Source organism: Physeter macrocephalus, unplaced genomic scaffold, assembly GCF_002837175.3.
Source record: "Physeter macrocephalus isolate SW-GA unplaced genomic scaffold, ASM283717v5 random_528, whole genome shotgun sequence".
Lineage (NCBI taxonomy): Eukaryota > Metazoa > Chordata > Mammalia > Artiodactyla > Physeteridae > Physeter > Physeter macrocephalus.
In genome coordinates, this window is record NW_021145967.1 from 143 (window position 1) to 20826 (window position 20684).

Sequence of the window (20684 nt, forward strand, 5' to 3'; positions counted from 1 at the left end):
AGCTTGTAACATGAACCCACTCCTGTCCCAAGCCCTAGTGACATGTAGGTCCACATGTGTTGCACACGCCCTCACACACACGCCCTAAACGTGCACGTGTCTACAACCTGCTCTTGGTGTTCAAGGATCCTCCCGAACTGCTCTCCCGGGTTGCAGGCACCGCCCTGCTCCTGCTCTGGAAGTTGGGCCATTGCCTGGGGGTGGGCTGTCTGCTGTCTTCAAGGTTCTGAGCACTGGGGTGTATTTGCAGTTGCACCTCCCTAGGGTGGGGGAGACCTGGCAGGACCAGCTTTGGGAACCCCGGGGCAGCCGAGTGTCCTCATCCCGGCCCCACCCCGCCTGCAATTGTTGCTTGGCTGGCGGCAATTCCCAGGCGCACCCTGGCAGACGGGCTGAGGCCTCGGGGGCCCGCTAGGCAGCGCGTGGGGCACCTCATGCTGGCGCTGGCTGCGTGGCTCTGGGAGGACAGCCTCGTGGGCTGGGGTTCTGTCCTTCAGGCGCGGTGCTCCCTCCCCGATGGGAGGTGAAGGGGCAGGACCTCTGCTGTCTGGGATCAGCCTGGGATGGCCTGCACGTGTCTCCCGGGGAAGAGGGCAGCCTGTGACCTGAGGCAGGAGCCAGGGCCAGAGGGCCGCCCAGCTGATTTCCAGCCTTCCTCCGCCCAGAGGTGTGTTCAGGACCGACCTGAGGGAGCTGTTCTCCCCAGCGAGCCAGCAGGCCTGCAAACCTGGGCCCGCTGGCACTGCCTGAGGCCTCCGAGGCCAGGGCTGCAGAGGCCAGGCAGGCACAGATAATCTGGGTGGCTCCCTGAGGCTGTGCAGCCAGATAGCACTGGGAGCAGTTCTTTCCAGCCGTCCACGTGCTTATTTCGCAAGATGGTCCTTCACATTCAGTTTAAGCAGACAGATTCTAGAGGCCCTTGGCGATGGGGATGCGGACAAACACAAATCCCTGTCCTCTAGGCAGGTGATGCGCGGGGTCACGACCACTGCCTGCCTGGAGCCCGGGCTCTGGGCCAGGGGTTTGCAAGCTGGGGATAGGCAGAGGGCGTGGAGCAGAGCAGACGCTGTGGCTGGTCCTGGCGTTCCCGTGCTCAGGGCCTCTCAGTGGCGGGTGCCCGTGCTCAGACAGAGGAGAGGGCAGCTGGAGAGTATTCACCAGGCTCTGAACCAGGACCTCCCGTGTGAGGCTCTCTCTCTGAACAGGGGTCCAGACCTGAGTCCTTTAAAAAAAAAGTTTTAAAAAAATTTATTTTATTGAAGTATAGTTGATTTACAATGTTGTGTTAATTTCTGCTGTACAGCAGAGTGATTCAGTTGTACACATATATATTCTTTTTCATATTCTTTTCCGTTGTGGTTTATCCCAGGATGTTGAATATAGTTCCCTGAGCTCTACAGTAGGCCCTTGTTATTTATCTAAGATGTGACCTTTTAATTAATCTGTAGCAGGTTTTAGCCCTGGCCTGGCCCTCCTCTGTGAACGTGGGTTGCCCTGAGGGCAGCGCTGCTGCGGTCATGGCCAGGCTGTGCAGCTGAGCTGGGCGTCTGGGCTGCAGCGGGGAGAGCAGGCCTGGCACCCTCCAAGTGCCCACACGTGAGCCGAGTGGAGTTTCCACCGTGGGTCCAGCCCTGGAGGCGGTGATTTCTGTAGTTGTTCCAGCTGGGTCTTCTTATGGCGGGGCGTGCACAGCGGGGAGCCCCTGCTCAGAGGCGCAGAGCGGACGGCAGGCCCCCTCCCCGCTGCCTGCCTCAGAGCCCCTCGGCCGGCGCGGAGGACGCCTCCTGCCTGGGCCAGCCGACCAGGCACTGGGCGTTACTGGTGCCTAGCGTGGGGGGCCCACTGAGAATACAGAATGGGGCCCAGCCCTTGGGGCGGCCCTCTGTCTGGGGCAGCCACACCAGCACCCCTGGGCAGAGGGTGCCGCGAGCTCTGAACGCTGGAGGCACCTCCTGAGAAGCTGGCTTGTGCCCCGGGCCCCGGGTGTCTTTACGTGGCCGCTTGTTAAGGTCACGGAAGGGCCCTGTGGGCTCTGGCGGGAGGAAGCAGGAAGTTGCTGGGACGCCGTTGGAGAAGACTTTGAGGAAGTGCTTGGGGGTTGGGTTTTGGGAGGCCGAGGAGGGGAGGGGGCAGGGCCGGCCAGCACACTGTGGGGTGAGGTGGCGGGGTGGGTGGGTGGGGTGAGGTGGTGGGGTGGGCGGAGGCCTGTGTTCCCGCCCACTTTGTCCCCAGCTGTGTGTGACCTAGAGCAAATCTCCAGCTCTCTGACCCTGTTTTCTCCTCCACTGGGTGCTGGGTGTTGAGCAGCACAGGGGAATGAAAGCCCAGACCTGGGTCTGGGAGGATGCGGGTCTGATTTGGCTGAAGGTCGGGGCAGGTGAAGGGAGGCCAGTAGAGGGTTTCAGATTTGATGAGGGGAAGGGCACAGGTGGCCCTGTGGCTGCTGCGGCCGAGAGGGCCAGGTGGGGTTTTCAGGGAGAGGTCCTCACCTCAGGAGAACAGTTTGGAGCCCTCTAAAAGGCAGCCCCCTGACCCTTGCACCTGGTGCTTCTCACCCCCAGATTAACTACAGTTTGCAGTGAGCAAACTCCTTTATTAAAATATTAGGGCAACTGTGGGGGAAGATCATTAATGGACATAGTGAGGCTGAGGGTGGGGTGCTTTGGGGTGAACCAGGGCTGGTGACCATGAGGCTCCAGGACAGGGGCTCCTGGCAGGCAGGGTAAGTGGGTTTGTCGGGGGGCTCTCCTCGGTGGAGGCACCAGAAGCTAGTGGCTGCCAGGCTTGTGTGCAGTGTCCCCTGCTGACCTCTGAGTAACTCCGATCACAAAACTTGGTCAGGAAGTCCCGTGCTAGCTCCCAGAATCCGGTAGGAGCTCTGGATTACTTGGATGGAGCTGGTTTTAAACCAGCATTTAACTTTCCTTTAAGACTTGGCTCCAGATTTTGAAGCTGGCAGGTGCTTTGAATCTTTCTATACGTGACACTTATTTTTCTTTCTCATTCTTTTGGGCAAGCTGAGGCTCTTGAAATTTCACATTTCACAATGACCCTGTCTTGGGACTGCAGCAGGAATGACCTCCACAGAGAGTCGACCCTCCTTGATGGGGCCCTTTCTGGGAACCCTCTGGCGGACGTTTAGTCCCAGGAGCATACGTAACAGATGCCTCCCTTGGAGCTGGATGCCTGCTTTTTGTGAACTCCCGTCTGCTGTGCAGGGGATGCTCTAGCAGCTGCAGACCTGATGGTGGGAGGGGGAGCGACAGCCTTGCTGTGGCTGCGCTGGGTCCCCTCCAGGGCAGCACTGAGGCCTGCTCGGGTGCTTGTCACCCCAGGCCCCTCCCCCGCCCTCCCCGCTCCCTCCTTGGCCACTTCCTCTTCCGGCTGAGGTGGAAAATCAAGGTCCTCGGAAGGAGCAGCCCGGCAGGCAGCCCTGAGACCCTGCAGGGCCCCCCTGATGCTCGGCTGACATGTAGCCCCCCCGTGCCCACCATGCTGGACCCTTCTGTCTGCTGCCCAAGACCCGCTCGCAGGAGGGTTCCCTGTAACCAGCCAGGGGCTGGCTGTCCTCCAGGTCCCTGGACCCTAACCCTGGCCCTGACCCTAAGGCTGGGGCAGCCCCCGCTGTGTGGGCCACTGGCACTTATGATCTTAGTTTGGATTCCGGGTCACCCTGGGTTGTAAAGTGAGGGACCTGATGCCCAGCGACTTAGGGGGCTCTCAGGCTCACCCAGCTGGAAATGCCAGAAACAGGGTTTGGACCCAGCAGTGTCTGATCTGCGAGATGTGCTGTGGAATCTTGGAGGCGGTGAAGGTGTAAACGGTGGGTTGCCCTGTGGCACTAACTTGGTGAACAGGCCTGTAGGTCCGTGTGCAGACATCGCACCCCTTCACTGACCAGGGCCATGTGTTCCAGGACCTCCAAGACAAGCAGACGCATGTTAACCGCAATTCCAGCTGGGGAGGAGAGGTCAGTGCCTGAGGGCTCCAGGTGGCCTCTAGGAGGGACAAGGGACGGCTGCGGAACAAGGTGGGCCTAAGGACTGTGGAGTCCTGGTGTGACTGCGGGGCCATGAGGAGCAGAAAGTGCATGTGCTGGAGGGGCTCTGGGGACCTCGGGGCCCTGGAGGCAGGAGGGGTCACTGTGGGTACAAGAGGAGGGGCAATGGGCCAGGTTGGGGGGCCTGCCTGGCCCTTCATCCTGTCTCCTGACCCCCTGTGGCTGTCTTGGATCTCATCCGAACCTGGGAACAGTGGGGGTTCGGTTGGGGGAGAGGCCTGGCAATTTCCCTTCAACAGATCCAGTTAAACTTCCTCTGGGAAGCTGGAGCGAGGTTTCTGGGCCACTGGGAGGGTGGATTCCTTTGCTCCATCTGGGCTGACAGCCCCATTCTCCCTGCTGGCTGTCCTTGGACTGGGGCCTCAGACCGCTCTTGCCCAGGGCTACCATCCCGCGGGAGCCTCTGGGGTTCTTCGTGTGTTGGCACTGGCTGCCTCAATGTGAGCGGGGCTCTGAGTCTGGAAAGGAAAGAACTTCTTTTCCGGAGACAAGACTCGGGCTGAAGGCCAGTGCCGAGGTCCAAGGGAAATCAGGCGTGAATCAGGGAAGAGGGCAGACCTTTTCTCAAGTCTGACCCGTCACTTCTGTTCCACCAGGGCTGCGTCAAGAGTGGGAGAGAAAGACTTAGGATGAGAGGGAGCTGGACCCTGGGGCAGGTGGTTCTGAATGTGGAGCCAAACACTGAAGCGTGAAGAAAAGCGCGCCCACCCTGCCCCAGTTCTCCGCCATCCTGATTAGAGGAAGGCTCGATTCGACCACAGTGAGCAGCTTTGAACACTTCTCTTGCTCGTTTAAACCAATACAAGGAACAATGTTACATAAATAACGATGGAGTTGGCAGATGGCAAAAATCCTCAGGTCTGGGAACCTTTGAAATAGGGTGTGAGTTGTTCTGAAGCTGTGGGTTTTGAGAGCTGCCCTTGGAGCCAGGCTTGGGTTTGAATCCTGACCTGACCCTTGACCCTTTCAGCTGAATAGCCTTGAGAAGTCACTTAACTCCTCTGTGCCTCAGTTTCCTCATCTGGAAAATGGGATCGTGATGGTAGCTCCCAGCCCACGGGCTGTTGTGAGTGCTGCACAGATGTGCCTAGGGTTCAGAGCAGTGCTGTTCCTGCTGTCCCTGAAGGGACTGTGCATGTGGTGGCAGTGGGCGGGCAGGAGGAGGCTTCTCTGGGCAGTAACACGAGCGGGTTGGGGAAGGCTGAGGAGGCAGGAGCCCGTGGACCTGCAGGTGGCCGAGGCTGGCCTGGAGAGGAGGCTCCTTGTGCTCACAGTGGGTGGCAAGCGTGGCTGGAGAAGACGGGGCAGCTGGTGGAGGCGGTGGGGTGACACGGCAGGTGGCGGATGGGCGGGGTGCACAGGCATGGCGGTGGGCCTACCTTCCCTCCAGGCCCCTGGAACCCCAGGCCACGGCCAAGTGCCTGGAATTTGTAGCTGGCAGCAGCCCTGACTGTAGATCATGCATCCTCAGACCCACCTCCCACCCCAAACGAGGGCTTCCCATCAACAACCACGGCAGGGTGCGTGGAGCAGGTGGGCCTTCAGTGGAGGGATTCTCGAGCTACATTTGAATACACTGGTGACTCTCATTCACCCTGAGCCAGTGACACGGCTGCCTAAGATTTACACAAAAGCAAACTGGCATTTTCACTCTCCTTCCTGCTGTTAAGGAACCACTGATTTTCACCAATTTTATTTTTCTGCCATTCTGCAATAATTATAGCTACTGTTTATAGGATGCCTTTACATGTGCCTAGGACTTCACATTTGGTCTTGTCTTAAGTCTGTTCGGGTTGCTATGACAAAACACCACTGACCGGGGGGAATAGGGGGGCTTATAAATAACAGAGACTTATTTCTCACAGTTGTGGAGGCTGGAAGTCCAAGATCAAGGTGCCAGCACGGTCACCTGCTGGTCGGGCCCTCCTCCTGGGTCACAGCCAGCGCCTTCCTTTTGTGTCCTCACATGGTGGAAGGAAAAAGGGAGCTCTGTGGGGTCTCACTTATAAGGGCACTAATCCCATCATGGGGCTCCACCCTCGTGCCCTAATTACCCCCCCAAGGCCCCATCTCCTAATGCTATCGTCTTATCATCTTTGGGGGTTAGGATTCTGCAGACATTCAGACCACAGGAGTCCTCGAGACCACCTTAGTAGTGGTCCTACTATTAGGCCATTCTATGGTTGGGACAGTCTAGACCCTGGGTGTATGGGGAGCTGGGTGGGAGCCCCATCTCTGATCAGATGTCGTTCACTGAGGCACTCTCCTGAGAGGAAAATTCTCTGAGTCCAGAACTTTCTGCAGAGTGTAGCAAAGCCTCAAGGAGCATACATTTATTTTTTGTAAGAAATTTAGAAAACATGCAGCTTTAGTGATTGCAAGTTCACTGGCTGGCCTGGTGTCAGCTGTGGCAGTTCAGCTCTCGTTTCCTGTGAACGCTGAGTGTGTCCGGGGCCTTCCTGGGCAATGGCAGCTTGGGCGTTTTTGTGTCGACATGTGGCAGCTGCTTTATAGTTCACTGCAGCTTACCTTTGCTCAAGGTCATGGTCACGTGATCAAATCATGACGTGAGAGGAATTTCATACCTGGGTTATAAGCCCGCTCAGCTGAATTTCTTGGGCTTCTGTTCTCTCGGTGGCAGTAAGTAGCAGAGCAAGCACATGTCATTACGTTAGATTAGATTTAGTGGCTACAGTAATGTCTGGGCCAGAGGAGTCTGCCAGAGGGAAGGAGTTGGTCCCGAGGCCTGGTGAGCTTCTCACTGTGAGACGGGGACCCTCTTGCCGTGCTCCGCTTTCCGAAAGCCAGCCCTTGCTTCTCTCACCGCCTCCATCTTCCAGAAATGGCTTGCTGAAGAGAATATCAAAGTCTAGAGAAGTGTACCGAAGAAAGATGTGTCCTGTCCAGTCCTGCATCTGGACCATGGTGTTGACCCCTCCCCTCAGCACCAGGCCTGGAGGAAAGAAGTGACTGTCACAGGCCTTCCATGCACACATCGGCACAGTTCCCTGGGTTCCTTCCCTTATCGGCAGAAAGAAATGCCTAGGACAGTAGCTGTGTGCTGGCCTATCAGTGGGGTGGTCCTGCCCATCGCTCTCTCTGAGGGGCACGATGTCTCCTGCCAGGGTACAGGACGTTGGGAGGCATTTGCAGGGTGGACCCGCGCTCATGGTTAGAGCTCGGGCTCCAGCTGCCCTGCGCCCGCCAGGGCTCTCGTCCTTTCTTGCTTACCTGCTCTTCCTTTCCATTCCACAGATATCTGTCGCATACCCTCTCTGAGCTAGGCCCGGTTCTGGACGCTGGGAGGAAGGCAAAGAACAAATCCCTGCCCAAGTAAAGCTCATACTCAGTGGGGCAGATGGACAAAGAAGGAGGTAGCCTCTTAGCCAGTGTTTATTTAATGAGCACAAGAGCCAGAGTAATGGTAGCAAGTAAGCAAGGCATGCATTCCGGATGAGTTTCTTAAATACAACGGCACCACACACACACACACACACACACACACACACACACACACGCACACGCACACGCACACAAACACACACGGCTTATCTTACTTCCCCTGGGGCTGTCCAGCTGTGTCCTGTTTTGGATTGAGCCGGGCCAGAGGTGCCTTTCTTCTGTCTGTGTTTGGGCAGATGTTGTGTTGGTTACGGATTAGCATTGGATGAATGCTCCTCCCACTTGAAGCTTAGAGTTGGCTGTAGAAGGTCTCCTTCCTTCCCCCAAGGCCAAGCAGCATTTTGCTGGTGTTCAGCACCCTGAATATGAAGCCAGTCTGTGTATTTGTGCCTGTCATTTGCATGCGTCCACATGGAAGGCATGGCCCTGAGGCGTCTACTCACAGACAAACATAGGTATCTTATTCAGAACCTGCATGACGAATGCTATATTTCTCCTGGCACTTGAAAATAGAACTCTAACTCATTTTGTTGAGATCATTTCTCAGAAAGCTGCACGTCACTGTCCCTTTAAAGATCCCACAGGCGAGGAGGAAGCCAGTGCATCCTGCAGCAACAGCCCAGAGCACCCATCACTGAGTGGCTGCATTATCTGTTTGATACAGAAACAGCATTTCGGTTTGTGAAAGTCTGAGAAATTATGAGTATCCAAGAACTGCTTTTGAATGATTTTTGAGGACCTCGGGTAACAGGATCACTTGAATAACACTTACTTTTTTGTGATTTGAAGACCTAGGTTTGCTGACCATATATTCCAGTGGTCTAAGTCTGGAGGAGATTGCTAATGAAAAGCAAAAGCTTAAAATGAAAAAATCCAAGTTAAAAAAAAATAATGGATGAACTGGAAAGATGAGTAGAAATCGAGATGGAATTAAATAGGGACAAATGGATAGTCTGGAAAGTCCGATTTGAAAAATTAATTTGCTGACTGTGATATGGAGGAGCCCTGTTTAGAGTCCTGTTCTGTGTGTGGCGATGGTCAGTGGGTTAGTGACCTCATGTTCAATTTGGACCACCTTTGTCAGGCATTAGAAAATAAATGTATTCTTCATTTACATGGTTAAATATAGAGTTGGGGTCAAGGGTCTGCGTTCCATATTCTGACCCGAGCAGATACCATGGGAATGCCGGGGTCCGTTTGGTAACCTGGGGGTTTCTAGAGGGTGGGAGTGGCATCATGGAGGGCTGGACGAGAGAAGCTGGGAGAGAAAAGGCTTTGCAAGGTAGTGGTGGGGGGTATTCAGGAATCTGAAGGGCTATCATTGAATGACAGATTTTCTCTGGACATCTTTAAAGGGCTGAGCTGGGACCAAGGGGTGGAAGTGGAACAGCTACAAGTCTTGGCCTGATTCTAGGAAGACTGTTTAGTGCTGTGTGGGGTGACTCCCAGCAACGTGATGTTTAAGCAGAGGCTGGACCGCTGTGGCCAGGAACCTCAGGGAGGCTTCAAGGATCTCTTCGACCTTGAGTTTTATGGCCTTGGCAGAGAGGATGGGAAGGGGAGTGAACTCAAGAGATTTACCCGGATCAGATTCTTTATCAGAAACTTCTCTGGATGCAGCAGCAAGAATGTGGGACCCAGCAGACTCAGTTCCAGGGCCCATGATAAGGTCCCTCGATCCTCCAGGGAACACCTGAGCTATTTCAGCTTGGTCTCCAGACCTTCCCAGGGCTATAGGTCAGCTGCCCAGCTCTGACCACCAGGCAACTTCTGCCCCTGAAGGGAATCCTTTCCCCTTTGCTGCCTTGCTCCTCCTCCCCACAACCAACCTTTCCAGAAAGCTCTCCCTGCTGCCTCAGTAATTGTACCAGAAGCTGAGGTGATAAATGCCCATCACACTTTCATGTGCCTTCATTTCCCCCGTGGGAGCTGGGTTGCAGGAGGACACTTTCCCTCTCATTTCTTTTATCTGGTGCCCTACTCGCCCCCATGGTGCCTAGAATGGAATTTTCAACATCTTACAAATTCATCAAAATGAATTAGCTGATTTTAGTACTTCTAGAAAGTAATTTCAAACAAAGACGTCTGATGGTAAAGATAATCTCTACTGAAAGTTTGGCAGGGTCCTGAGTGGGTGAAGCTTTTCATTAACACTTGTGACAGTTAAACAAGGTGGAAGGGGCCTGCTGTTTCTCAGGTGATCTTGTGGCAGCTGAGAAAGGTGAGCTCCCATGCCCATGCAGCTCCTATAGAAAGTAACCCAGGCCTCTCTGTCTGGACGGTTCTGTGCCTTCCTCAACTTCAAAATGCTGCCTTCCGTCTGCAGAAAAAGGACTGGATTTCATCACCACTGATCTCTGACGCACTTGAGCCTCCATCTCCCCAGCACCGACTCAAGTCCTTAGCGCTGTTGAAAATGGCACCTGCACTGGGCTTAAGTTATCCTTCTGTGTGACTGACCGTAGCTGCCTCTTTAGTGCTGTCACAGACTATCCTAGCCTCCTCCCCGCACGCAGGAGGTGTGTTTCTGGGCCCTGGCTCTGGGGAATTTGCTGTTGGGGGCTGTCGGGGTGCTCTTTCTTTCAACACAAGCTCAGGTGCGGGGTGGATGGGGTCAGTGAATGGCGCTTTTGTCCTCCTGAAGCCTTAAGGAGAAAGGATAGGGTCCTACCGGAGAGGCACTGTGCCAACCTGGGCAGGAGTCGAGGGGGAGCGCAGGCTGCACTCGTGTTACCCGAACGAAACTTGGGTCTATCCGCTTGCTCGTGCACAGTAAAGCCAATCTACTGACACTGGGTTGGAGTGAGGGAAAGTGCAGTGTTTATTGCAGGCTGCTGGTGCTCAAAACACCCGACTCCCCGATGGGTTTCAGGAAAGCCTTTTTATTTTTATTTTTATTTTATTTATTTATTTATTTTGCGGTACGCCTCTCCCGTTGCGGAGCACAGGCTCCGGACGCGCAGGCTCAGCGGCCATGGCTCACGGGCCCAGCCGCTCCGCGGCATGCGGGATCTTCCTGGACCAGGGCACAAACCCGTGTCCCCTGCATTGGCAGGCGGATTCTCAACCACTGCGCCACCAGGGAAGCCCGGAAAGCCTTTTTAAAGGCAAGGTGAGGGAGGGGAGTGTCAGGGTATGTGATCAGCTCACCACAGTTCTCTGGTTGATGGTGAGATAACAGGGCTGTTAACATTATCAATCTTCAGGCTCCAGTAGGTCCAGAGGCTACAAGTAGTTAATTTCTTCCGTCTGGTGGGGGTTTTAGCATCTGTAAAACAACTCAGGAATGTGCATCAGATACTATTATCTAGGTACTTTAGAGAGGAGCTAAAGCAGAGGATATGGGGGAGGGGTCTGTCCCAGGAAGGCCCCATAAGGTCCTGCTTGGTTACACTAGTGATCTCTCGTCTAGTCTCCCGCAAGGCCTGTCACTGCCCACCCTTCATTTCCTGCTGGCCCTTGCTGGGCTGCCCCTTTCTGGGCCTCTGAGCACAGGGCAACCACAAACGCTCCTGGGTCTTGGCCAGGAGGGTGGAGCCACATGGGTGGGGCGGACTTACTCTGCCCTTCCATGCCAGCTTTCTGTTAAATAACAAATACAATAAAACAAGAGCAGTGAAAATGGGAAATGTCCCTTCCTGTGGGAAGTGGGGTTCAGTGGTACCACGTGGGAAGCAGTGCTGAACCCAGCGTCCACATGCTTCTGCCCTCCTGCACTTTCCTCCATTTCCTGTTCTGGTTTCTTGTAGACTGTCATCCTCTTGGGGTTGTGTTGGGTCACGTGCCAACCCCAAGCCAATCAGCTTGTTCAGCGGGATGCTGCTCTCTGATTGGCTGGCCAGGCCTAAGACCCTGGAGTGGAGGCAGGGGCCATGTGGGCACAAGAGGCGGGGCACAGTGTCCTGGTCCCTCACCACCCAGCCCTGCCCCGGGCTGCTGGCTGCTTTGCTTCCCAAATCACTGAGGCTTCGCAGAGTTGGGGTCCCCTGCCCAGCAAGGCCTGTGCTGACCCAGAGAACAGGGGCCTCTCGGGGAGGACGTGTCAGAAGACTTCGGGACCGGATGACCCAGGTCTCTGAGAAGCCCTGCTCTCAGTGGATGCGGGGACAGGTGATTTTTCTCGGCAGTGTGGCTGTGAATCCGTGTCAGGACAAGCCTACAAAGTTACAATGTTTTCTGAAAAGAGCCTTCCATGCATCGAGTGTTGGAGTGGCTGCCCTCCCCTTGGCTGGCCGGGGCTCCAGTGCCTGCAGTTTGCAGAATTATTCCAGCCAAATGACTATGCGTTCTGGCCCTCCCCCTTCTCTGACAGCTGTCCCTTCCTTGTGCCGCAGAGAACTGCTGGAGACCACGTGCCGCCTGGCCAACACGCTCAAGAGGCATGGAGTCTGCCGAGGGGACCGGGTAGCCATCTACATGCCTGTCTCCCCGCTGGCTGTGGCCGCAATGCTGGCCTGTGCCAGGATTGGAGCCATCCACACCGTTATCTTTGCTGGCTTCAGTGCGGGGTCCTTGGCTGGGAGGATCAATGATGGTGAGCGCGTGGGCAGTGGGCGGGAGGGAGGAACCTGGGTCCCCTGGCCTTCAGGGACTTAGCGTGGTGACAGACACCACTGAAAGTCACACATACAGATGATGGACACTACCAGGGACAGCTCATGGCTGAATGAACATTTGCTCTATCAGCTGAGATCTGAGTGCGTCGGATTTAACCAGATGAAGGAAAGGAAGATTCCAGGTGGAGGGAATGGCATAGGTACCGGCTGGAGGAGGCTGTGTGGCTGCAGTGGAGGAGGGAAGAAACGTAGGGTGAGATGAGGCTGGGGAGATATGGGGAAGATTCCACAGGTCAACAGCTGGAAGCCTTCTGTGGTGAGGAATGATGGGGTGGGCCATCACCTGAGGCTTGGAGTCAGGCGTGGGCCTTGTGGTGTGTCTTTAAGGCCTTCTGTCTGCAGGTAGGTCAGAGCCTCCCAGACAGGTGTGCAGAGCAATATCGTCTCCTTCCTTTTTCTGGTGTCAGAGGGCTGAGTGTCTGAATGGTGGCCTCATGTCTGTGCAGCCTGACCCCTGCTCCCTTGAGATCCTAGAGGGTTCCCTGAGCTGGCTCCCCTGGGGGCTGTTGGGAATTCCTTGTGTTTCACAGAAGACTTGCCTTTGGGTAATGGACAGAGCTGAAGGGAATAGTTCTCAGACCTCTCTTGACCACTCCCTTTAGGAAAGACTGGGGAGCCTTTCTGCTCCCTTTCAACATTTCCCCTCTAATTTCAAGCGTTGGTGCTGCTACTCCTTTCTCTCTCTCTCTCAACTCTGTAGCACCTACTGTGTGCCAGGTTTTCTTCTAAGCAGTTTGTGAAGGCCTTCTCTTTTCATTTTAAGTTAGTCTTCATAAATGTTATATGAGATAATACTCTTGCTATTTCTACCCTCTCCCTTTTTCTATTACCATTGAATCATCTTAAAGTGTACAGTTCAGAGACATTAACACACTCACAATGTTGTGCAACCATCATCACTATTCCAGAACTTTCCCGTCATCTCAAATGGACATCTCATACCCATTGAGCAGGCATTCCTCATTTCCCCTCCGTCCAGCCTCTGACAACCACTAATCTGCTTTCTCTCTCTATGATTTGCTTGTTCTGGAGGTTTTGTAAAAATGCACTCCTACAGTATGTGGCATTCTGCGTTCTACTTCTTTCACTAAGCATCATGTTTTCAAGGTGCATCTATGTTGTAGTGTGTATCAGTATTTCATTTCTTTTTGTAGATGAATAATACTTCACTGCATGGATAAACCACATTTTGTTTATCCATTTATCCGTTTATGGGTATTTTTACTTGTTTCTACTTTTTGGCTATTGTGAATAGAACTGCTATGAACGTTTATGTACAAGAATACCTGCTTTCAATTATTTGGGTATATACCTAGGAATGGAATTGCTGGCACATATGGTAAATCTATGTTTAACTTACTGACAAACTGCTAAACTTTTCCAAAGGAGCTATTCTGTTTTACATTTCTACTAGCAATGTATGAGGGTTCCAATTTCTCCAAATCCTCATCAACACTTGTTATTTTCCTTTAAAAAAAAATTACAGCCATCCCAATGGGTATGAAGTGGTATTTCATTGTAGTTTTGATTTGCATTTTTCTAATGACTAATATCATTGAATATCTTTTCATGTGCTTGTCCATTTGTGTCTTCTTTGGAGAAATATCTACTTAAGTCCTTTGCCCATTTTTTAAATTGGTTGTTTGTCTTTTTTTTGTTGTTGCTGAGTTGTGAGTTCTCTAGATATTCTGGATACTGTACCTTTATCAGAGATATGATTTGCAATTATTTTATCCCATTCTGTGGGTTGTCTTTTTGCTTTCTCAATATTGTCCTTTGAAGCACAAAAATTTTTAATTGTGATAAAGTCCAGTTCATCTGTTTCCTTTTGTTGTTTGTGTTTCTGGTGTGTTATTTAAGACTCCATTGCAAGTACAACATTACAAAGATTTGCCTCTGTGTTTTCTTCTAAGAGTTTTTTATAGTTTTAGCTTTTTCGTTTAGGTCTTTGATCCATTTTTAAAAAAATATTTATTTATTTTGGTTGTGCCAGGTCTTAGTAGTGGCAGGCGGGCTCCTTAGTTGCATTTCCAGGGCTTGCCGGCTCCTTAGTTGTGGCATGTGGGCTCCTTAGTTGCAGCAGGCAGGTTCCTTAGTTGTGGCATGCAAAGTCTTAGGCCTTCTTAGTTGCAGCTCCAGGGCTCCTTAGTTGCAGCCCATGGGCTCCTTAGTTGTGGCACACGGGTTTCTTAGTTGTGGCATGCGAATTCCCAGTCGCAGCATGCATATGGGATCTAGTTCCCTGACCAGGGATCAAACCCGGGCCCCCTGCGTTGGGAGCGCGGAGTCTTATCCACTGTGCCACCAGGTAAGTCCCAGGTCTTTGATCCATTTTGAGTTAATTTTTGCGTATGGTGTGAGGTAAGGGCCCAGCTTCATTTTTTTTTTTTTTGGCCTGTGCATATCCAGTGATACCATTTATTGAAGAGACTATTGTTTCCTTTGTTGAATGGTCTTGGAACTCTTGTCAAAAATAACTTGACTGTATATGTGCGTGCTTATTTCTGCGTTCTCTATTCTATTCCACTGATCTATATATCTTTCCTTGATTTTCGTACGCTGAACCATCCTTGCATTCCAGGAATAAATCCCACTTGGTCATGATGTATAATCTTGTTAATATGCTGCTGGATACAGTTTGTTAGCATTTGGTTGAGGATTTTTGCATCAGTGTTTATAAGGGATATTGGTCCGTAGTTTTCCTTTCTTGTGATCTGTTTGTCTGGTTTTGGTATCACGGTAAAGCTGGCCACATAGAATGAGTAAGAAAATGTTTCCTCCTCTGCAATTTTTAGGAAGAGTTTGAGAAAGATTGATGTTAATTTGTCTTTATCTGTTTGGTAGAATTCACCAGTGAAGCCATCTGGTCTTGGAAACTAAGGCACAGAAAGGTTAAGTGACTTGCCTAAGGTCACACTGTTACTTAGTGACAGACCCAGGATTTGAACCCAGGCATTCTACCAATGCTTTTAACATTACATTAGGCTGCTCCTTTCCTCTCTTGCTGATGTGGCCACAGTTACCAAGTGTTTCTGTTAAGATTCTTTGAAACAAGCAAAAGCAATTGACTCTGGAGAATTAGTAGCTGGATGCCAGGCAACTCACAGAACTCAGGAATCCTAAACAGCCATGCCATGGGAAGGCAGGGGCCCAGTCAGCTCTGAGGGACTCAGTAGGGGAAAGTCCTATAACTTTTCTCTAGAACTTTGCCATTAAGCGGCTCTTCACCAGCACCCTACAGCCTCCATGTCCATCTATTCAGGTGTCAGTTTCCTGGGGGGCAAGACCCTGTTGGGACAAGTGTCTGTGTTCTCTTGGCTCAGTGAGGGTGGTATTTTGGTAATTTATTGCTGTGTTACAAGCTACTCCAAAAGTAAGTACTTAGAACAGTATATTTTCTTATTATGTTTCATGATTCTGTGGGGCAGGAGTCAGGTGGGCATAGTGGGACTGGCTTCCCTCTGCTTTGTGATATCTGGGATATTGGCTGGGTTGGTTTGAATGGTTGGGGGTAGCCAGGGGTCTCTTTCTGTTCATGTAGCCTCTTCACATGACTAACTTGGGCTTCCCCATAGCAAGGCAGCCTCAGGTAGTCAGACTTGTTACATGCTGGCTTATGGCTCCAAGAGGAAGCAAGGAAACTGCCACTTGTCCTAAAGGCTGACCCTGGAATATGCATAGCATCATTTTGGCTATACTCCATTGGTCAAACCAGTCTGTAGCCATCCCAAATTTAAGGGGAGGGGGCCTAGACCCTACTTGTCCATGAGAAGTGGCGTGAGACCAGGTCAGAGAATTCACAGCTGTCTTTTGTCCACCACTGGGAAGAAGAGTGTCAATGTGGTGACCAGGTCTCACCGTGAGTAGGCAGCCACTCCTGTTAGTATGTCCTATTCTATGGCCCTGGCCCCCTGGCCAGGCCTCTGGGCTCTGGCCACTCCTCTTCCTTTATCTTCCCTCCTGCTCTAGGCTGTGTGAGGAGTGGAGAGAGGGAGGCGAGGTGTGGGGAGGGTGGAGAATGGCTCTGGGAGATGCTGTGGGGGGGGGAATGGTGGCCCGAGCAGTTGTCCACACCCGAATTCCCCAGTACCTGTGAATATGTACCTTACGTGGCAGAAGGCCTCTGCAGATGTGATGGGACCCTAAAATGGGGGGATGATGCTGGTCAGCCCGGTGTAACCACCGGTCCTTAAAAGCAGAGAACTTTCTCTGGCTGAAGCAGAAAACATGTGGCAGAGAGGGAGGTGAGAGACATTCAGAGTGACAAGGACTTGACCTGCCTTTGCTGGCTTTGAGGATGAAGGAGGTTGTGTGCAGGGGGTGTAGGTGGCTCTAAAAGCTGAGGATGACCCCTGACTGACAGTCAGCAAGGAAATGGGGGCCTCAGTCCTACAGCCACACGGACCTGACTTCTGCCAACACCCTGAGTAACCTGGAAGCAGACTCTCCCCAGAGCCTCCAGGTGAGATCTGCCCCCACCCCCACCGGCACCTTGATTTTGGCCGTGAGACTCTAAGCAGAGAACCCAGCTTAGAGTCTCACGGCTGAGCTCACCCAGACTACAGAACCATGAGCTAAAAAAAATGGGGGGTCTTCCCTGGTGGCACAGTGGTTGAGAGTCTGCCTGCTAATGTAGGGGACACGGGTTCGAGCCCTGGTCTGGGAGGATCCCACATGCCGCGGAGCAACTAGGCCCGTGAGCCACAACTGCTGAGCCTGCGCGTCTGGAGCCTGTGCTCCGCAACAAGAGAGGCTGCGATAGTGAGAGGCCCGCGCACCGCGATGAAGAGTGGCCCCTGCTCGCCGCAACTAGAGAGAGCCCTTGCACAGAAACGAAGACCCAACACAGCAAAAATAAATAAATAAATTAATAAACTCCTACCCCTAACATCTAAAAAAAAAAGAAAGGAGGGGGCGTTCTGAGGCACTAAATTTGTGGTAATTGGCTATGGGAGCAATTAAAAACAAATACAGAAGCTGAGACCTGATCAAAAGCCAGGGTGAAAGTGAATCCCCCCCAGACCAACGCGTCTGCTGACCCTGCCTGTGCTGATGCCGTGCACCTGCCACGGCCCTGCTGCCCGCCCTCGGGGACCGCAGAGCGAGGGTGCTCCTCAAGCACCTCCTGGGGACTGGGCATGTCGGGCCCAGAGGTCCCTGCCCTGGAGAACCACTCGGGCAGGGAGGCCTTGCCCAGACGGGTACGGGGAGTGAGGTCTTGTGTTTCGGAGGCCAGGATTCCAGCACCCAGGTTGGGCAGGGGCCACTGTTTTCTCCAGAGGGTCCTGAGCTTTCTTTGTCTCATCCCCTTGAGCAGGGTCCCTTTCTACCTGCTGGGCCATCTCCCTTCCTGCCCCACAGGGAGCTTCTCTGGACAGTCCCAGCTCGGGGATGTAGGCCTGGAGCGTCTCAGGCGGGCTCTGTCCACCTGACTTTGTCTCCCCAAGGTGACCGATTGCCAAGGCTCGAGGAGCAAAGAGTATGTGTGGCCGGGGCCTGGCGTGCAGAGCTGATGACACTGCCCTAGGCGCCCCAAGCAGTCCAGAGTATCTCCCTGACCCAGGCAAAGGCCTGTGCTGGAGGGGTCTCAGGTGGCCCGCGGGGCTGTGCCGCCTCTAGGGCTCTTGGGAGGAAGAGAGGCTGTGAGCATGTCTCTAGAAAGCACGTTTCAGACGGGAAAGCTGAGGGAGACTGGCGCCTCAGGTAGGGCCCCCAGGAGCCGCCCTGAGGCGAGAGTTCAAGTGCAGGCAGTTCACTGGGGAGGTGGTCCTGGGAGGTGCTGCGGGCTGCAGGGAGTCAGGCCGGGGAGCTCCCACTGTGGGTGCCCAGGGCTCAGACCGCAGGGAAGCCCTGGAAGGCGATGGGGCCCCGGGGGTCAGCATGAACCCCGAGGGGCTGGTTGAGGACTACTGGGTGGGGTGATTCCTCAACACTTCTGCCTGTGGCTCCAAATCAGGCCTCGGTGCCCCCGTCACAGGTCTGAGGGCTGTGCTTGGCCATCAGCGTGGCAGCTGGATGGTTGTTCCAGGCTCTTTCTCAGGGGCCAGTTGTACAACAGCCCACCTCAGCCGTGATCCCTCCGGGTCATCCGGGTTGGGGTGTGGTGGGTGGAGGGTAGCCTGGGAAGGCCCCGGGGCAGATGGCAGGGACCGGGATTCTGGCGGCGTTGAGCTTCCGGTGACTTATCTCCAGTCACACCTGCTCCTCCCAGAGCCGGGAAAAAGGCTGGCGCTTCTGCTCTGAGCACAAAGATCCCAAGGCACGTGGAATTTCACTTTTTTGTGTTGACTCTCTTGCTCAAGGATGGACTTTCTCCATCACACCCTCAGGCCTGGGGTGTGTGGCTGTCTGGGCTGTGAAGGTCGGAGTGGGGAGGAAACTGACCAGAAATACCTGCCTTTGACTCCGATAGCCAAGTGCAAGGTGGTTATCACCTTCAACCAAGGACTCCGGGGAGGGCGCGTGGTGGAGCTGAAGAAGATTGTGGACGAAGCCATAAAGCTCTGCCCAACCGTCCAGCATGTCCTCGTGGCTCACAGGACAGATAACAAGGTCCACATGGGGGATCTGGACATCCCCCTTGAGCAGGTGGGTTTATCTCCTTTTGTATAGTTTGAGGAGAAGAGGTTGTCATTGGATTAACTGGGTCTGAGTCTTGTCAGATTGTGGTTCTCAATCTGGGTCCCCCAGAGGTGCCCAGGGTTCCCCTTTGCTATTTGATGGGCTTCCATCCTGGTAGGGAAGATGGAACTCAAATTCCACAAACAGAGGGAAACATTTAACATAACAGAAATGACTGGATCCATCCTTTTATTTGGAATTAAACTAGGGCAGGCTAGAGAAGGTGAACTCTGAACACTGTCTGCCGAGTCCTGAGGCCGAGAGGGAGAGGTGTTCTTGGGGACGCCGGGTGCAGGGGCGAGGTCACTGCCCTTGACGGGCTGTCTGGTCTTCTCCCTCACAGGAAATGGCCAAGGAGGAGCCAGTGTGCGCCCCGGAGAGCATGGGCAGTGAGGACACGCTCTTCCTGCTGTACACCTCGGGGAGCACTGGGACGCCCAAGGGGCTTGTCCACACCCAGGCGGGCTACCTGCTGTACGCCGCTCTGACGCACCGGGTAGGGCGCTGCCCCGGGGGGCTCCGGGCGGGGGGCCAGGAGAGGCTAGATTGGGGCCAGAGCTCCTGCTAACATCTTCTCCTCATGTGTTCACGAGCAGGGCCTGGAGTCCTGGCATCAGCGTGGTGGAGGGGTGGGCTTGGGGGACTGAGTTTCTGTCCTTGTCGGAAGGGCCTGGGTCCTGGACCTGTGTCTTCTGCTGGTCTTTAGCCCGTCACACGTGTGCCAAGCCCTCCCTAGGCCTGGCGTGCTGGCTGGCACGGCTGCTTTCAGGTGCTGGGAGTCCAGGTGCTCTGGCCTTCCTGGGCTCTTCTCCTATACAACAACATTGGTGTAAATATGAGTACATTATTGTTATTTGTTAAGACGCTTTCTTCTACTTAAGAGGTCTTTTTTATCTGATTTTAAAAGAAAGTAAAACATTTTCATGGGCCCCTAAAAGTGCTGTGGCCTCTAGGCTCTGCTTACTGGGGCCACATTTAAAAAGGAAAATTTAAAAAAACACTTGATTTTATGAGGAGGCTTAAATTTAGTGTATGGAAATTGTATTACAGGGGACCATCCTTTAAGGATTATAAAGCAAATGATCTGGCACAGTTTTATTATAGTAAATGCATTTAAAAATCAGCACTCATTTAAACATGGGTGGGTGGGGGTATTTTGGTTAACATGCATCCCTGGTTGCCTTGGGGAATAGCTGACACTTCCCAGGTGGGATGGGGTCTCAGGATATCATCTGTGGACCAGCCTCTCTCTCTGGCCAAAGGCAGAACCCAGCCCCAGGCAATGCCAGCAGCAGGGGAGCTGACTGGCCATGTGACCGGGAAGCCCAGGTGCATCCAGGAAGGGCTTGAACGCTGACAGCACCTACAGTCTGGCTGGGGACCAGGGCCCCGCCCACTCAGTCACTATGCTGGGGGTGGGAGTGGGATATGCTGATCGGCCAGGCCTGGTCATCCGGAGGTGGACCTCACGGATGAGCACGGACGACAAGCGGGTCCTCGGAGGGCAAAGATGAGGCCTAGGAGTGGCAGCCACTTGCGGGCAGCACTGAAGATGCAGAAGTGAGGCAGAAAGATAGACGTGGCAACAGAACCAGGCTGGGCAGATGAGGTATTATGCTTGACACAGTCCCTGTTAAAGCCGCTGTCTTCTGGCTGCTGGATGACCGTGAGCATCACAGAGCTGTTCTCATCTGAAAGCCCCTTGCTCAGCTCTGGGTGGGCATGTTGCAAAGACTGACACGTTGTGTAAGTCAGAACACTTTGGAAAATGTAGCTACCGAGACCGAACACCAAGAAAGTCACAGAATGGGTCAACGTGTTTCCATCAATTTATAACAAAATTAGCATGAGGGGAGCTGTAAATGTGGTGAAAGAGTCTTCATTTTTTGTTTTCAAGCATTACCAGGACACCGCCTACATGAGCAAAAGAAGCGGGGATGTAAGGATGGGACCATCTTTTGAATTTCTCTTCAATACAGTGAGGG

General features: G+C 53.3%; 1 protein-coding gene across 4 annotated transcripts in view; it reads left to right on the top strand.

The window, feature by feature from the left end:
* Positions 1 to 4289: 4289 nt before the first annotated feature.
* The window catches only part of LOC102980142 (acyl-CoA synthetase short chain family member 1), a 28157-nt gene continuing 11762 nt past the window's right edge, over positions 4290 to 20684 (top strand). Inside the window, exons 1-4 of one of the 4 annotated variants that reach the window (XM_028486096.2) lie at positions 4290 to 4820; positions 11797 to 11996; positions 18491 to 18666; positions 19043 to 19195. In XM_028486096.2, the coding sequence (XP_028341897.1) occupies positions 11879 to 11996; positions 18491 to 18666; positions 19043 to 19195 (447 nt within the window). In that variant the 5' untranslated portion in view covers positions 4290 to 4820; positions 11797 to 11878. Of the gene's footprint in view, positions 4821 to 11796; positions 11997 to 18160; positions 18667 to 19042; positions 19196 to 20684 lie in introns of those variants that run through there. The other 3 variants (XM_028486098.2, XM_028486097.1, XM_028486099.2) reach the window with 3 other exon arrangements.